General features: G+C 46.9%; 6 protein-coding genes across 6 annotated transcripts; 2 read left to right on the forward strand and 4 right to left on the reverse strand.

Annotated features, from left to right (window-relative positions):
- Positions 1-809: 809 nt before the first annotated feature.
- C8R40DRAFT_1264875 (GDP dissociation inhibitor-domain-containing protein) lies at positions 810-2,932 on the reverse strand. Its single transcript, XM_046233899.1, has 4 exons — positions 2,836-2,932; positions 2,218-2,780; positions 1,560-2,165; positions 810-1,498 (listed from the first exon to the last, which is right to left on the reverse strand). The coding sequence occupies exons 1-4, from the start codon at positions 2,901-2,903 to the stop codon at positions 978-980; spliced, it is 1,758 nt and encodes a 585-aa protein (XP_046086972.1). The 5' UTR covers positions 2,904-2,932; the 3' UTR covers positions 810-977.
- A 320-nt stretch (positions 2,933-3,252) lies between these two features.
- Positions 3,253-3,940, reverse strand: C8R40DRAFT_1170003 (uncharacterized protein; the record flags this gene model as incomplete). Its single annotated transcript, XM_046231467.1, has 2 exons — positions 3,253-3,678; positions 3,731-3,940. 2 exons carry the CDS (start codon positions 3,938-3,940, stop codon positions 3,253-3,255), a joined length of 636 nt encoding a protein of 211 aa, XP_046086973.1.
- A 580-nt stretch (positions 3,941-4,520) lies between these two features.
- Positions 4,521-11,765, reverse strand: C8R40DRAFT_166844 (mediator complex subunit 13 C-terminal-domain-containing protein). The gene is made up of 7 exons (XM_046234226.1): positions 11,740-11,765; positions 9,940-11,629; positions 6,670-9,876; positions 6,262-6,620; positions 6,103-6,202; positions 5,330-6,049; positions 4,521-5,285 (listed from the first exon to the last, which is right to left on the reverse strand). Exons 2-7 carry the CDS (start codon positions 11,597-11,599, stop codon positions 4,609-4,611), a joined length of 6,723 nt encoding a protein of 2,240 aa, XP_046086974.1. The 5' UTR covers positions 11,600-11,629; positions 11,740-11,765; the 3' UTR covers positions 4,521-4,608.
- Positions 11,766-11,862: 97 nt separating this feature from the next.
- C8R40DRAFT_166871 (uncharacterized protein) lies at positions 11,863-13,302 on the forward strand. The gene is made up of 2 exons (XM_046234227.1): positions 11,863-12,393; positions 12,455-13,302. The coding sequence occupies exons 1-2, from the start codon at positions 12,070-12,072 to the stop codon at positions 12,920-12,922; spliced, it is 792 nt and encodes a 263-aa protein (XP_046086975.1). The 5' UTR covers positions 11,863-12,069; the 3' UTR covers positions 12,923-13,302.
- A 24-nt stretch (positions 13,303-13,326) lies between these two features.
- C8R40DRAFT_166880 (uncharacterized protein) lies at positions 13,327-14,417 on the reverse strand. The gene is made up of 4 exons (XM_046234229.1): positions 14,163-14,417; positions 13,659-14,108; positions 13,548-13,607; positions 13,327-13,485 (listed from the first exon to the last, which is right to left on the reverse strand). The coding sequence occupies exons 1-4, from the start codon at positions 14,223-14,225 to the stop codon at positions 13,444-13,446; spliced, it is 615 nt and encodes a 204-aa protein (XP_046086976.1). The 5' UTR covers positions 14,226-14,417; the 3' UTR covers positions 13,327-13,443.
- Positions 14,295-14,870, forward strand: C8R40DRAFT_166876 (uncharacterized protein). The gene is made up of 2 exons (XM_046234228.1): positions 14,295-14,489; positions 14,611-14,870. The coding sequence occupies exon 2, from the start codon at positions 14,611-14,613 to the stop codon at positions 14,836-14,838; it is 228 nt and encodes a 75-aa protein (XP_046086977.1). The 5' UTR covers positions 14,295-14,489; the 3' UTR covers positions 14,839-14,870.
- Positions 14,871-15,661: the final 791 nt, after the last annotated feature.

Consider the following 15,661-nt stretch of genomic DNA (forward strand, 5'->3'; position numbering starts at 1 on the left):
CCGCGCCGGACGTTCCGACCGAATCTGACAGGCCTTTTCTTTCCCCTCCTCCCGCGCGACATAAATTGAGATGCATTTCATTGATATCTAAGTACACACAACAAACTACTAACACATGTTAATACACTACCAGTACGCACTTACACTGAAAGAAGGAGTCATAGTATGAATGTGGACATACCCATCACTAAATTACATAATCCATTCCCAAATGACTTGAAATTTTGACTTGATCATTGATGGGGTCTTTTCGCTCGAAGTTGGAAGCTTGATGGGGTCTTTTCGCTCGAAGTTTGAAGTTTGATGAGGTTCATTGGAATTTGAGTTCTGAATATTGAACATTGAGGTTGAGATCATCTTGTACACACAGTATTATTGGAAGATAGTCTTGAGGTGCATTGCAAATGTGCTGAATTGGAGTTATTCATTATAAGTCGGAATTTTACAGAATGGGAGCATGAAGTTGCATGTAGCTTTATGTTCGACATTGAAGTAGTATTGATGAAATCTTGGATGATGGGCAATCTTTTCCTGCAGAGATTGAAAGTTCATAAGAGCATCGGAGGCGGTGGTGCGAGAGAGAGAGACGACGCGGAAAATTTTCTTCAACAAAGATCACATGAGCAAATCAGATTTCCCGTTTCGGACTCTCACATGACTAGAGGTATAGACTAGGGATGAACAGAAATAATTGAGGCGAGAGATGACCACAAGAATGCGCCGTTGCTTATTTTCGGGCGTTGAGCCCTGGCATCAAGATTTTGAAACTCAGTTCATTTGATAATTTTGTCCCTTGCTCATACTCGATCGTTTGAACATGGGTTATATGAAGGTTTGACTGTGGTAGAGCTATCATGCTGGCCAAACTATGATGTACATATCAGAAGTAATGGGCATTTAAATTCTTGATGCTGAATCGTCATAGTCTGTTAAACAAAATTGAATCTGCACCATACATAGTCATTATTACAAAACTCTCATTCATCCTCATCATCTTCCTCGCTTACAACAGGTGGCCAGAAACTTTCTATATTAAGCTTATCTTCCTCTCGTACCGGCGGTGCATCCTGCTCTTGGGAAGCCTCTTGCTTTTTGGTGTGCTTGAACCTATTTAATGCTTTGATAGCCTCCCGAAATACCGTCTCAGCGTTCAAAGCCGATGCATCGCCTGAATCAGGAAGGGGCAAATATACAGGCAATGGCATGAGAAGGATGCTAGGTGATGGTGGATCTATAGAGTTTGATACTTCAAGGGAGGCACTAAGGTCTGTTGGCACAGCTGACGGAGTGACAGAAGCTGCACGGGGTGACGGAGACGTAGATTGGAGATAGAAGCTTGTGAATAGAGGAATCAAAGGTTTGACAGAAGATGTACTGGAAAACGAAAGTGTCGCTTCGAGGTAAGGTTTAAGAAGTGTTTCCGGGGAAACGACAGGGTCGGAGTTGTTATTCGAGTCCGGAGAGGAGGAGAGCATCGGGGTCGATATATAAATTATCCCTGGATACGCAGGAAAAATTGTTAGTTTGTGACTGTAAAAAAGAAAAAGGAGCGTACGAACATTTTCCTTTCGGAACAGAAAATGATCCTTCTCCGACTACGAGCACTGTTACAGCTGACGAAGCAAAACCTGCCGGTACTGAAAAGGGAGGGAAAACAACGATTCCCGTATCCAAAGCGGATCTGGACTCGGGTATATTGCTTTCGGGGTCCGCTTCTCCAGATATCAACGAATCCTGGGTAGGAGTGAGGGTCAAAGGTTGATCGATAACGCATACTCCCCGGGCAATCTTTATGGGACTATCTTCATCGGCAAAGGGGAATGCTGAAGGAATCCGCTGAACAGCATCGATATTCCTTATGAGTTCCACAGGCAAACGAGATTCCGAAGAGATTAAGAGATGACAAGTGATAGGCTCGGGAAAATCTGCAAGGGTGAGGGTGTATGTCGGAGTGGATTGAGCCTTCTCACTATTCCGGTTTCGAGTTATGGAAGATATAGGTTTTCCGAGAATGTATACAGCTCCAGCGACTGCAGCAGTACGACAAAATCCTTGTGCAATCTCCCCAGAACTGCCATAGTGCCCTATGAGAAAGGGAGAATGACCATAACGACCTGTAGAGCGGAGGTAACGCCGAAGACGATGTAGGGCAGGAAGGGTTTTGTCTGAATAGATGATTAACATCATCAAACAGGGTAAAAATGGCGTTGTTCGTACCAGTGGGCGAAGTACAATAGCTCAAAGCATATGTTATAGTTTCTGCTATCTCCTGGTTCAAGGAAAATGTCGCCTTGAGAAACTCAAGAAATGGCATATTAACGTTGGTACCCTCTAACTCTACCCGGCCTTCGAATTCTTCGTCTCCCGATGCAAAGACCAGAAAACGCATTAAACGACGTTTATCCAGTAGACTTATGGTCTTATCCTTGAATATATCTTCTTTGCTTCCTGGTACAGTTTTAACTTTGTGATCAGAGGAGTACACAGCAACATGTTCGACGAGACGAAAGCCGCCATAGCGAGATACACCGGATGCCACGAGGGACGATATGAGTGGACCTGTCGCTGGTATAACTGAAGGCGACAAAGAAATAGAGTATTGTCGGGAATCAGGCAGCGTGTCAGAAGGAGATAAAGATGAAAATGAGGAAAACTGAGTCGAGGTTTTGGGTTGAGTTGCCCAGTCTATGTACTCATCCAGTGATAAACTGGCTTCGTCTCCTCCGTAGTAAACGTTTTCATCCAAATGAGCAACTTTGAAGCCTGCTTTTGCAAGGGCTCTATTAAATTAATTTACTGAGAGGAAAGCGCGTTAATAGTTAACACCGTACATACGCGGCAGTGATAGATTCTGTGAGCCCGGTTCCAATGACAATCACGTCGAAGGCGCCTTCATCGTCCATGTCGATGCATGAAGATCAGATGCCGGTCCGCTGGGTCCGGTCATGCAATCTTGTGACGGGGCAGACGCGTGACTGTCACAATTCTGGTCAAACTTGGCCAAGTCTTTCGTTGACACTATAGATTGGAAGCTCGATGGACAGTTTTGGGCTATAACACATAGTCTATATACATATTATACACAGAACTGGTGCTGACTAGTCTTATCTAGCAGCGAGTCATAAATATCAAACACTTGGCAAGTAACTACAAAGAACTCGAGTCAGTTGTGTTTTGAAAATTAATTCAAATAAATCACTCACATGCAGGCTAGGATCTGTAAATATAATGTAAATGTATTCTTTTCTCCGTTCATGGCTGAAGCATTTCCGATGGAACCATCGTATGATGAGCCGCAGTGCTGCTGTCCGTCGGTAATGTGGTCGGGTGCGATGTAACGTCCGGAAGACAAAGTATTTTGCGAAGGGAATGCGATTCTGGGGCAGGCCTATTTGACTCTTCTAACCAGATATCGCACTTTTCTGGTCCCATCAATATATCATGAGGGGGTAAGGATGCTTCCGAAGAGGCTGGGGACGGGAAGAACGCAGGTCTTAGCCGAGAGCCTTCATGTGGCACCGAGTGGGAACTCCAGCTCGACATAGATGGGGAAGGAGAAGCGCGGGGTGTCAATCGTGTTTGCATTATGCGCGTGTTAGGATAAGCCAATTGTTGGAAAGTTTCCAGAGCATCGGATGCAGCAGATAAATCCTTCATCAGTTCCGATGAAGCAGCGAGCTGGAGTTTGTCAGTGACTTCAAATTCTTGGAACGATTGGGTTTATACTTACTAGTTGAGGATCCAGTGGCGAAGGGGTAATAGGTAAGCCGGCTCTAAGGGCCTGTATCTCTTGCTTCAATTGTTCATTTTCCTCCTCCGCACGACGACAGCGCTCCTCGAGTTCTGTAAGATAATGCGCTTTCCTGGCACGGTAATCGCGTTGCTGAGTGAGGGCACGAGTAGGAGGGATCGAAAGATCTTTTTTGCGACCGCGAGTCATAGGCCAATTTGGGCTTGCAGAAAGGCAAGGCTTCGAGTAAGTAGGAAATAATGGGGGATAAAACAAGGGGGGTCGCAGTGCGTAACTATTTAATGCGCTATCTTTGCCACAGAAATGATTCTGACCCTTTCACGTCCGTCGAGGTCCGTCGCTATCAATATCATTTTGAATTTGTTATGGCGTCGGGGCAGTCAAAGAAGGGTTCACTCGTCCGACGGAGTCAATGAACAAACATGGCGTCAACTCAACTCCATTGATGGAAGTTGATAGATTACTAGGGGTGAGCACTGTTAGCTTCTTCAGCTCCTGTAAGTCGTCCTTTTGCTCTGTTCCAGCCTTTAGCTCCGTTCTATAGTCTGTATTCTCTGTGCTCGCAACCCCATATACAACAACAACCATTCATTTGGCTTTTGTCACGGTCTACCTCCCGTCGGCCTTGCGCGGATATCCTGTTTATGGTCTTTGGGACACAAGAGTGTGTCGATTGAATGACAATACGCTAGTGCGTAGCAGAACGGGTACATGCAGGCGTAAAAATTACACGACAATGTAAGGTACAATGTATGATACACAAGATATGCGAGCAACAATGATGATACAAGTATATGCAGTCTAGCAAAAAGGAATAGCAGATATGTGCAGGGTGACAACATAAAGGTAAAAGAGTCTCAGCGTATAGAATCCACACCATTCCGTGTAGACAACGCCTTCCGCATTGTTTCGACAGCGCTCAAATGGAAAGGTAGGGAGGTGCCAGCAATATCCCGTCTAGCAGTTGAAAGGACGGACAGGGAATAGAAGGAATTGGTGATATCATGAAGAAGGTTCTGAGGAGAATCGGCCGCATCTGAAGTGATGTTGGGATAGGCGCATTCTTCGGATTTGGTAGCGTATATCAAATGAATATTAACCATTTGCGGGAGTACTGAGGAGTCAGGTATGCAGATGAGAGTGGAGCTGCTCAAGGGAAGCAAGGGGTAGTCATCGACTAGGGAGTAATCATCATCATCAATCGAGAGGGGTTTATTGATAACGAGATCGGTGGAGAGACCGATATCATTTAAAGTAGGCGGAACACTGATTGGGAGAGTATCCTTCTGCAAAAGCCCGTATGTTGTCGTAGCAGTATCAACAAAGAACTGATTCTTGGATGAGATTTTCACTGAGCCTGGGGTCGAGCGGAATAAGGTGGGATTCTTTGAATTTGGCGCGGAGTGGCCGGTTGACTGAGGTGCAGGGAATGGAAGGATAATCCATGGGACTGATTGTTCGACGTTTAGTAAAGAAACATGCATAGGTGCTTGCACGTTTGAATGCAGGGCGGTGTATAAATGAGTAATCCACGCTGAAAAATGTTAGTATCATCCATATCGTGAAGTGAAGACTTACCATCTAACTCGATAACGCTCATGTTACCCGATTTTGCGATCACGATCCTCCACTCTACGTTTGCTTTCTCTGCAAGCTGCATAGCAAAATCCCACACCTTGTTGACAATATACATTTCATCCGAAATCACAGGAACATCCACACCGGAATCGTCATTCTTCTTATTCTTATCCGTAGGTGTATAAGGCTGCGTGGACCAGACGCCCATAGCATGAGCTTCTCCTCGTTGGTCTATACACGCTGCAAGGATCCATCTCCCGCACAAGCTAATTCGATATCCAACATGGAGGAAGGTGTGCCTGTCTAGCACGTCGAGAGCAGGGTCGACTGAGGATGAGTAAGAAACTTTGTTCTCGCTCAATGAATGAGCGAGGGTGAATGCTGGGACTTCGAAATACCTCTTCTCCCTTTGCCCATATGTAAAGAACTTTCTTGACATCGCTCGATCAGTCGGGATCAATATCCGATTATACACCGAGTGTACAAAGGATTCCGAGCGAAAGTCGTGCAGGGATGAAGGATGCACAACAGTATTGAGAACGTAAGGTTCGGGGATGAGTTGGAAAACAGCTTGAACCTCAGAATATTGCGAGAGGACTTTGTTGATAGTTGAAGATACATGGTGAAGGGTCTCCGAAGCGAGATTCATGACAGCGAGCGGCACGAGGATGAAGAAAACAAAGCTGTCTCTTGGCGCAGGAAGACTTGCAATGAAAGAAGCTGAGTGAAATGTAATAAATAAACTGCAGCAGATGAGAACGATGGAAACGTACTCAAGCTTCTCCTGAAAGATGTACCAAACTGAAAGGACACAAGCCCATCCTTCTGGCAAAGACTACTTTTACCAAGGAACATTTCTCCTAGACGTTTTACCTATCGAAAGGAACATTGTTTATACCAAATATTGCTAGTTGCCAAGAGAGTGGACCTACCTTGTACAGCGCGCACGCATTTCTCAGCCAAAATCCTATCTGTTCATCACGCCAAATCTTAGCTTTCCCAAGTCTGTCGTGTTGTTCTGCCTCAGGATATCCTTGTTCATATAGTACGAACACAGTAACATCTTTCTTGCCACTCTTTGGCCCAAGACCAAGTTTGTCCCAAAATCGAAGGGCGGCTGGCATGATGTGAATGATGGCCTCCGATTTAGCAACAGATAGTAGGGGAGGAGACAACGGAGTCAGTATACAAGATGAGGTAGAAGGCGTCGATCCTGATGAGCAAATAGGTCGGGACGTTTGAGTGGATGAGGTCATCTTAGGAGTAGATTCTGGTGTGGGAGGAGACCAAGCTATACGAACGAATTAGACAGGTAAAATGAAAAGCAAATATCACAATACCCTCGAATAAATCTCCTAGACTGAGCATTTGGTCACCTAAAACGGCTTTCGCAAGAAGCTGCTTGACTCCATAAACGTCACTTGGCCAAACGCACTCCAGAGATTCATTTATGTCCCATTGCAGTTCTACGGGACAACGTCCATTCCTACATCTCGAGCTTTCTGGGTTGACGGCACCGTTTTTCGAATTACCCATGAATTCATCCATTGACTTCCATGCATCAGCCCAGAAGGGATTTTCCACACATTCTTGCGCAATACAGTTTACAGCAGTCTCCAGTGACCATGCTTTCTCCTCTTCTGGAATGAAGTCAATATCAGCGGAGGGGGTCAACGCTTGAGGCCAAGTCGGTGCGGGCGTGGGGAAAGACGCTGCTGAGGATCCGGCTAGTGCCACGGGAGAAACAGGGGTGGGAGCTACATTTGTTCGCAGGATTGAGACAGGTACACTCACACTCAAAAGAATTGAGGACATACCTCCATGGGTAGTTCCAACGCCTCGATTGAGATGAATTGGAGTTGGAGCAGAGTCATGAATCATCCCTTCGATTGTTGAAGTTTGACTGACGTTATCTCCTACAGCCATACTAGCTAGATGAACCCAATGGAAGCACGTTGATACCAGGCTCGGTCCAGGAGGAAGATAAGCGGGAAGAGGAGTCGCTGAACGCGACCATTCTCTTCCACCAGATCTCCTTGATGCTTTCATATCAGGAGTATCATCCAATTCTTCAAGGGTACCTCCATCTGTGTCCTGTTCCTCGTCGGCAGTTCCACCGTCTTCATCTTCATCATCTTCAGCCTCGTCTTCTTGGCTTTGGCCCGTATTGGCAACATCAATATGTCTACCGGTGTCATCTTCCCAGTCTTTCAGCCACTTTGGTCTTGTGTGAATTTCAGACCAACCAGCTCTCTTCAACCTTTTCTTCGACCTCTGTTTGCTCCCAGTGAGCCTACGCACCACACCGATACGCGGATCAGTAGCGCGATCATACCGGGGTCGCCATCCTGGACGGGATGTCTTATGTGTGTAAGAGGAGGACATCGATATGTCAGTGGAACCAGGTGGAGGTGGAGAAGCGTCTGAGATAGATGTAGGAGGTGGTGGTGGTTCGAGAGATGTATGAGGTTGATCATCATCTGATTCACCTGCTGAAGAGTCTGTGGTATCACTATCCACAGGAGGACTAGGGAGGCACCATCTTCCTTGACTAGGTCCATTTATCCTACTATCTTTCTCAGAAAGATCCACCTGTTCTCCGAAACACCCGTTAGACGATTCACCTTGCATAATTCCCGTCCACGATGCGGCGCGCGCGCGTCTAGGAGCATCCAGGGTGAAATACGCTGGACGATATTTTTTATGCAACCATCTACCGGAGTTCCTCAACAAGGCAAATTTGCCTCCAGCAACTCGATATTTACCATCTGCTTGAGAATGTGATTTAGCAAACGGGATAGGTGCAAACTTCTTGTCTTTAGAGGGTGAAGATGGTGCTGGTGGACTATAACTAGTGAGCGTGGGAGGTGGTGTGTGCACAGAAGAAAGGCGGAATGGGGAAGTCTCGGTTCCTTGCTCTAACTGGACTTCATAAGCCCTAGCAAATGGATGGTTTGTTTCCTCGGGCGGAGAGGGTAAACCAGGGTTCATTTCCACTTCGACTTCGACGTCAACTGTGAGTGGGGTGAAGCCTGTTGGGCCACCTGGTGTGGGATGAGATATGGAAAATGGCGTAGGATGAGAGGGATATCCATAAAACCCTGGAGTAGGGGCTGAACCAATGGGAAGAGGAGGCGCCAAACCTAAGCTACTGAAAAACGACGAAGAATCGTCGGAATTGAGGAACGCTAGAGGATCTGGACTTGTTGCTGCATTCGGAGGCGCGGAAGCAGACAAGATCAAGGAATCCGAGGTTGGCTCCACTGGATTCACTGTATTAGAAGCCTTGTTGTCAAAAAAGCTGAAATCATCGTCCGTGAAATCAGCCTCAAAGTCCATTCCAATACCGAGACCTGAACCAGGACCTCCGCCAAGCTGTTGAGTACCTGATGCGTTTGTCTGTGTTGGAGCGGTAACAGCCGGAGCCGTAGGTGGAGGCATCGGCTGACTGAAAACATCTGCGCTTTGGAAAGAGGAAAAAGAAGTATTGGTTGAACGTGTGTCTGCATACATGCCGGTATGGACGCCTGTACTAGATTTCGTTACTTGGTCCGAAGTCGAAGTCGATGGAGTGAGGCCGGACCCAAAACTGAAAGTTGAATCCATATTCCAATCCATCCCGCCTCCGAAAGAATCTAGATTTTCAAAATTGAACGTGTTACCTCCTCCGGCACCGAACAGCGTCATGTCCACATTGTCTGTAGTCATTCCATTTCCAGTCAAGTTATCGATCCCATTCATGCCGATGTTTCCAAGCATCCCTAATCCATCAAAATCTGCACCTTCACTACCAAAGTAAGTCCAGCCTGAAGTTGGATCTGAATTCGTTGCAGGAGCAGATCGGACGATGGGTTCTGGAGCAGTCATAGGAGCGGAGGATAATCTCTCAGTAGTTACAAGCGGAGGTGCACTGACATTTGTCAGAGGAAGACCGGTGTTGACGATGCCATTGTCTATGTCTGTACCAGAGGCATCAGTCTCTGGAAGCGGTCCCTGTGTAGTATCATGAGAAATTTCGATCGTCGATATATCCATAATCCCTTCAACAATTTTATTGACCTCGGACGTGGTTCCTGACACCGAAGGCGAAATCCTGCTACTCGCTACACTTGCATCATGCATTGACGGCAGACCTTGCGGTATTTGCGGAAGTAGGGCCGTTCCTTGGTAAGCTGTAGGACTCACTGCAACTCCGGCGGCTGAGACTGACGGAGGATTCGTCGGCGGAGAGGGATAAAACAACTGCGCATCTGTCCCGGAATGCATGATAGCACCAGTGAACGGAGGAGGAATTGAGGGAGGAATGGATATCGGCGGCACAGATCGGAGGCCAAAGTTGGAATTTGAACTAGCAGACGTTGAGGCACCGCTGTTAGCCACTGAGCTAGAGGATGTTACCCGATTCCGCTGCGCTTGAACTTCCTTCAATCTTTCTCGTTCCTTCTCTCGTTCTCTTGCAACATATTCAACATACGCAGAGACTTCGGCAGCTGTCTGGTGAAGGGTCGACGTGGTGGAACCAGGTATGTTCATCAAAGGAAGGGAAGCTATGGAAAAGATGAAGACGGTATTCAGATCGAGATACAAAGTGTTATATATTGATTACTCACATGGTGAAGAACGACCGCCAGGCGTCGGTACACTCACCGTACCGGGCGTCGGTACTCCGGGAGTGGGCACAGCAGCTGGGGTGTTCACAGGAGATGGGGAAGCGAGAGCAAACAGTCTTGATGCTGTGCTAGCAACTCGATGCGCTCGTAACAAGTCATTATTTGATAAAGTCCCACTGCGATTCGTATGAGAGTCCATTGAGGGTGACACAGAATGAGACTGTGTGAACGGAGAGGCCAAAGTAGAAGGGGCAGAAGTAGAGAGTGGGAATGGCGTTCCAGGACCTGCGTTAGTTCCTGTGCCTCCTATGTTACCTGAATTATTAGCGGCTTGTGAATATAGAGGTGGTTGTAATTGTTGCTGCCGCTGCGGTGGTGGTTGATTACGATTGAGACCAGGGGCAAATACAACAGGGGAATTCAGCGTTGGAAATGTATTTGCTGTCGCTGGGGGATATGAGGGGCCAAGGGGAGGGAATTGGTACGCTGACCTTGGTCCAGCTAAAGGTGAGCTCAGCGCACCATTTGTGGCCACTGAAGGGGTACCAGATACAATTGCAGCCGGAACCATTGGAGAGGGTTGAAGAGGCGCTGGCAACGTTGGAAGAAGAGATGCATTCATTGTTGGTCGTACACTGGGAGGAATAGCCAATGCAAGGAGAGAAGGGTATATAATCGTCAAGCCTTTGTGACCTTCGCTGCCAGTATGGACTGGAATAAAGACGATCACATATTTGACCACATCCTGAGCCTCTCCTCTGCCTCTGCTGTTCCTCTTCGAGCAATCGGGACCTTCCCATCCATCCACAGCAAGGCCACGGAGGGCATTTCGAAACTGAGCAGTCAAGGCAGACGTAGGACCGGAGTAGGCCGCGACGAAATAAGCTGGTGTACCGTGCGGTAACAGTGTCAAAGCGGTACCTGCAATGGGTCTCTGACCCAAAGTGCAATAAGGTGTTTGTAATACCGTAGGATGCACAATGAGCCTCGGAGACGGATCTAAGGTGGGATGTATCTGTACGTGCACGTAAAGTAGCGGCCTTGTCTGTTCCCAACCAGACGTTACCCATTCGTCCGAGTCTGGCCTCATGGTCATATTCGCGACGATGAATCCATTCTTCAGCGCTAATGCCCAATGCTTTTGAGTTTCATCCGAAGCTGTATTGTTATAGTTGACGCCACGAATAAGGGCAGCACGGACTGCGTCAAGGAAAGCATGCCACGGCCGACGCCATGGTCGTCTGGGCAGATATCTCGCAGCCGGGTACGTCGAGTGATAGTCAGGAGAGTGGCAATTGATACATGGGGTATCATGGAAAGAGCATTCCTCGGAGCATGGATACAGATAGCGGGGAACGATAGTCGATTCAAAGACTTTTACCAACCTCTGATCTTGAAGTGGCTTTGAGTTGGGGTTACTGTAGTTTCCTATGTAAAACAGCCATAGTCGATGGATGCTCCGAGAGACAATTTGCACTGCGCACAATGTCGAGAACAAGATTTCCGTGTGGTTGGCTTCATCTTCCTCTATAATCTTTCTCCTGACATCCCAAACGGCAGTATGGTCACCTTCGTACGCCAGGTATTTGACATTATCGGAATGAAGTGGAATTGAGGAAGCTAATATCGAGGCATTCAGTGAAGGTGATGTCAAGGTCATATTATGCACATATGTCCAGTAACTTGTGATCTTGAGATATCGACCTGCATTAAGAAGAGGAGTTCACAAACACTCGTGTAAAGTGATGAAGATGAAGGACGTACTATTAGATTCACATAAAGATTCAAAAGGAGACTCACAAGGTTCTAATGTGTAGATGTTCTAAATGAGGCGGTTGTGATTAGAGAAAAACTTAGGAAGAACCAGATCGTTTATTTAGGATGGGCGGAAACAGGCGGAAACAAATACTCATTTGACACGTGCTCATCTACATATTACTTCCTCCCAGCTTCCGTAACCTTATCAGGACTATCAGTCAGTATTCGGCTTTGCAAGCAATCGCGAGGCCGGATAACAGCTCACGGTCGAAGATTAAGAGAAAGACAACCGCAAGACCTCAAAATTCCAGGATTCTAGCCTTCTGATTTCGGCGCTTAATAAAAGTGGATTCAGCACTTACTATCATAGCGATGTCGCCAGCACATTCGGAATTCATGCCTTCTTCTACAGCATATCCTACCAATGATCACATTATTAGGCACACTCATCCCAGTCTAAACAGCATCTGGACCATCATCGCCCTCACTTTCGTCGTCGTCGTCGTGAGCTGCGTGGTTTGTTATTCGATCTACAGCTGCTATCATTCTGCAGTATACCAACAACAACTAGAAATTGCTGAATCCATACGCCAGCGTGCAAGAGCTGAAAGTCGCTCTAGGAAAGGCCTGTCTGCAAACGGCCAACTGAATGATATGCACCTGAAGAAACACGTTTGTCTTGAAGAAACTGCCAAGGTAACGTTCGTTCAAATTGAACCATTTAAGAGGCTCATCCATACTCATGTTTGTACCATAGCTCTCGGCTCTCCATACTGACTACAACGATTCTGTTACAAGCTTCCAGTCTTCAACAATGCCAGATATCACCTCGCCTGCTCTCGCTGTGACATACTCTACGCAAACACCTTTTATGCACCACGCCTCGCCGATTTTTCCTCTACCCGGTACCGACTATGAATCCGTAAAGTTATCTCCAGGTTCTTCAACGCCCATACTCTTCGATTCCAACAATATTCCATTCTACATGCCTGGATCACCTTTGATGAATCCCAAGTTAGCTCCCGCAGGCGGCGCCTTCGATCATCATCCATCTATGCCCCCACCTACCGAAGAAGTCCTGACTTCCGGTCACGAAGCCTGCATCAACGTCACTGCGGTCTCTTCTCGTCCACGATCGGCGTCAGGCCATTTTTCCCGCTTGTGCACTCCTGTTTCTCCTACTGCCGTCGCTTGCGGGAATACGGATCTTTCCAGAGCCTGTTGACCTCTTCCTACGCTTTTAGTACCGGGACTAGACCATCAAGAGACAGACAAAGCAAGACATCTGAAAGCACACCTAGCAGGAGTATCGGCCCCTAGCACTAAACGAGTTCCCGAGATATGTATTGTTCCCCGTTTCATCTTTTTCGCCGCATCAAGATCTAAAGCCAAAGCTCGGGCACATATCCCATCAAAACCTTCACTTCAGGACGTTCGTAATCCAAGCACAGAGACGGTGAAGAAAATGACTTGCCCTTTGCGGGGGCATTCTCTTTTCGGGTAGATTTTTCATGTACGAACGCGAACCGCTGCTTTACAACATTCATGTACCAATCCCAATATCACAGTATTCGAGCTGGGTAGCAGCTTATTACTATAGTCAGTTCGAACATTTATTCGCCCGCTTGAAACATGCTGGGCATTCTGTATATTTCGGAATAAGCATTATCAATGAAGAGTTACAATGGGTGTCGAACAAAGTACATAATTTCGAAATTGAGCAATCTCCATTGAAGGAAGAAAAACTCAAGGTCGTTTCCTTGACTTCACTTTTGTATTTTCCGCTTTCTGCATCGGATGACGAAAACACCATGAGAATTCATAGCGAAATAGTGGAAAGGCAACATTACCTTCTTCTCGCCCATTTGGGTCTGGTCGTGACTCTCACCTCCCTTGCGCGAGGCGAATCTCTACAATCGAACGTCAGAAACTAGACAACATGAATAGATAGGCGACCTTACACCTCTTCTGGCCGGGCGAGCACTCGTATCTTGCGTAGCCTTGTTCGAAGGAGACGCAGGCCTGTTCCGCTTTCCGAGTTTTGTCAACGGGATGTCGTCAAAGTCTGAAATGTCTTCCTCGAGTTTGGCAAATGTCGGAGTCTTAGGAGAACGTGACGGTCTGGCGCCTTGGGTTGGCGGAACAGGTGGTAGAGAAATTTCTGGAGGTTGCGAAAATGCGAGTGGGAGCGTAGAATCAATATCAGTGGCGTTCGTAGCATTAGCGGCCAATATCGGGGCATTGAAATCCGTCAAGGGAGACGACATCCACATGTTCAAATCGAGCATCGATTTCTCTTTGAGGGCAGGTACAATGAAGTTGTTTCCCTTGCCTTTGTCTTTAAGGAATTTTGCTAATGTGGACTCAAGCTTCACCACCTTTTGCTGAAGAGTGGTAACCATATTGTCGCGCTGGAAGGAAGGAATTGAAAACTTTCCAACTCCTCACTAGCATAAAATACACACCCTTCGGAGTTCGTTCTCTTTCGCTACCAATGCCTTTTCGTGCACGTCTTTCGAAAACTTCATCAATGAATTCACGAAGCGCTTTTCCGCGTCATTCTGACAATATCTTCAATCAAAAAAGAGATGTACCTCAGACTTTTTCCCAGACTCACCAGATCGCCTTCGTGGTACCTCTTCTCTAAATTCTGCTCCCGCTCCCGCAATCGTTGGATCACTCCCTCCAATTGACCAATCTTTGCATCTGCTACATCACCTTTCTGTTTACCACTCGAACCGGAAGCCACATTGACCGTCTCGAGCTGTATCTCCATACTAGCAATACGGCTCGTGAGCTCTCTTGTGAGCTCACCCAATCCCTGCTCCGCGGTTTCCGCTCTCTTTGTTACCGCACTCAACAGTCGTTCAGTAGCTTCCTCTTGCTTGATCAGGTTGGCTTGATACTCCTTAGATGCTTCGTCCCTTGCTTGCATTTGTAGCTTCATATCTTCTTGAAGGCCTTCGATCGTGGTGTGGAGCAGCAAGCGCTGCTCGAGCATTTCAGATAGCTCCGTTCTATTCTTCTCCATCGTTTGTCGCAGCTGGGCAAGGTCGTCGAGCAGCTTCTCGAGACTTTTCTGAAGACTGGTTTTCTCAGAGTATAGCACAGCGTTTTCCAATTCTTTTTTGGTCAAGGTAGATTGTAGCAAAGTACGTTCTTCCTTGAGACGAGCGAGGTCAGAATTTTGTTCCTGGAGAGACCCTACGCGTTCACGAAGAGAGGAAATTTCAGAGATACGAATATCCACGTCAGATTTAAGTTTAGAGCTGTCGTGGCGGTAGCGATCAAGGGAACTCTGTAAGTTGGTCCGTTCTTCTGCGAGAGAAGAGTTTTGAATGCGAAGTTTTTCTGAACTCGATTCTAGATTAGAGGCGTTTTGTCTCAACGTGTCGAGTTCGATTTGAAGTTCGTTTTGTTGTAATCCTGCCGCAGCGTTGGCCGCACGCAACTTGTCAACAGTAGATTCCAACTTGCAAATATCTTCTTGTTGTTGCCCAATAACATTCTGAAGACTGCTCTTTTGCTCTCCCAGTACTCTTAAATCCGTCTTGTATTTGCCATGGGTTGACTCGAGTTGTATTTGCACCGCAGCGTTGTCTGTACGTAACTTGTCGATCGTAGATTCCAACTTGCAGACGTCATCTTGAAGGCGCCCGACAACATTGTGGAGATTGTTCTTCTGCTCTTCTAGGACAGCCAATTCCTTCTTGTACTGGCCGTGGGTTGACTCGAGTTTGACCTGCAAACAACTTGGTAGGAGGTCTCAAGATGAAGTCGAAGAAAACTTACTGCCTGAGCTGTTTCACAAAGTGATAGTCGTTCCTAGATGCACAAGCTATTGTAAGATGCAGATGGTCCGGAGATCATCGACATACCTGTAAATCGCCGCTGTGGTCCTTAGCTAGTTTCAGGGTTATGGCTTGCGAGTCAAATCGTTCTTGAAGAACCTACGAAAAATATA

Source organism: Lentinula edodes (assembly GCF_021015755.1).
Source record: "Lentinula edodes strain Le(Bin) 0899 ss11 chromosome Unknown C8R40scaffold_15, whole genome shotgun sequence".
Lineage (NCBI taxonomy): Eukaryota > Fungi > Basidiomycota > Agaricomycetes > Agaricales > Omphalotaceae > Lentinula > Lentinula edodes.

Excerpts from the sequence above, each read along its gene's own strand:
- C8R40DRAFT_166876 (XM_046234228.1), top strand. The coding sequence starts at position 14,611 with ATGCTTCGTCCCTTGCTTGCATTTGTAGCTTCATATCTTCTTGAAGGC.
- C8R40DRAFT_166844 (XM_046234226.1), bottom strand. The coding sequence starts at position 11,599 with ATGACCTTGACATCACCTTCACTGAATGCCTCGATATTAGCTTCCTCA. Across the intron at positions 6,203-6,261 it reads ATGCGTGCGCGCTGTACAAG|GTAAAACGTCTAGGAGAAAT; the intron begins GTAGGTCCACTC and ends TCCTTTCGATAG. Across the intron at positions 5,286-5,329 it reads GAGCGTTATCGAGTTAGATG|CGTGGATTACTCATTTATAC; the intron begins GTAAGTCTTCAC and ends AACATTTTTCAG.
- C8R40DRAFT_166880 (XM_046234229.1), bottom strand. The coding sequence starts at position 14,225 with ATGAAGTTTTCGAAAGACGTGCACGAAAAGGCATTGGTAGCGAAAGAG. Across the intron at positions 13,608-13,658 it reads CTCGCCCGGCCAGAAGAGGT|AGATTCGCCTCGCGCAAGGG; the intron begins GTAAGGTCGCCT and ends GTTCGATTGTAG. Across the intron at positions 13,486-13,547 it reads CCCAAATGGGCGAGAAGAAG|AAAGCGGAAAATACAAAAGT; the intron begins GTAATGTTGCCT and ends CATCCGATGCAG.
- C8R40DRAFT_166871 (XM_046234227.1), top strand. The coding sequence starts at position 12,070 with ATGTCGCCAGCACATTCGGAATTCATGCCTTCTTCTACAGCATATCCT. Across the intron at positions 12,394-12,454 it reads GTCTTGAAGAAACTGCCAAG|CTCTCGGCTCTCCATACTGA; the intron begins GTAACGTTCGTT and ends TTTGTACCATAG.
- C8R40DRAFT_1264875 (XM_046233899.1), bottom strand. The coding sequence starts at position 2,903 with ATGGACGATGAAGGCGCCTTCGACGTGATTGTCATTGGAACCGGGCTC. Across the intron at positions 2,781-2,835 it reads ACAGAATCTATCACTGCCGC|AGCCCTTGCAAAAGCAGGCT; the intron begins GTATGTACGGTG and ends TTAATTTAATAG. Across the intron at positions 2,166-2,217 it reads CTATTGTACTTCGCCCACTG|ACAAAACCCTTCCTGCCCTA; the intron begins GTACGAACAACG and ends TCATCTATTCAG.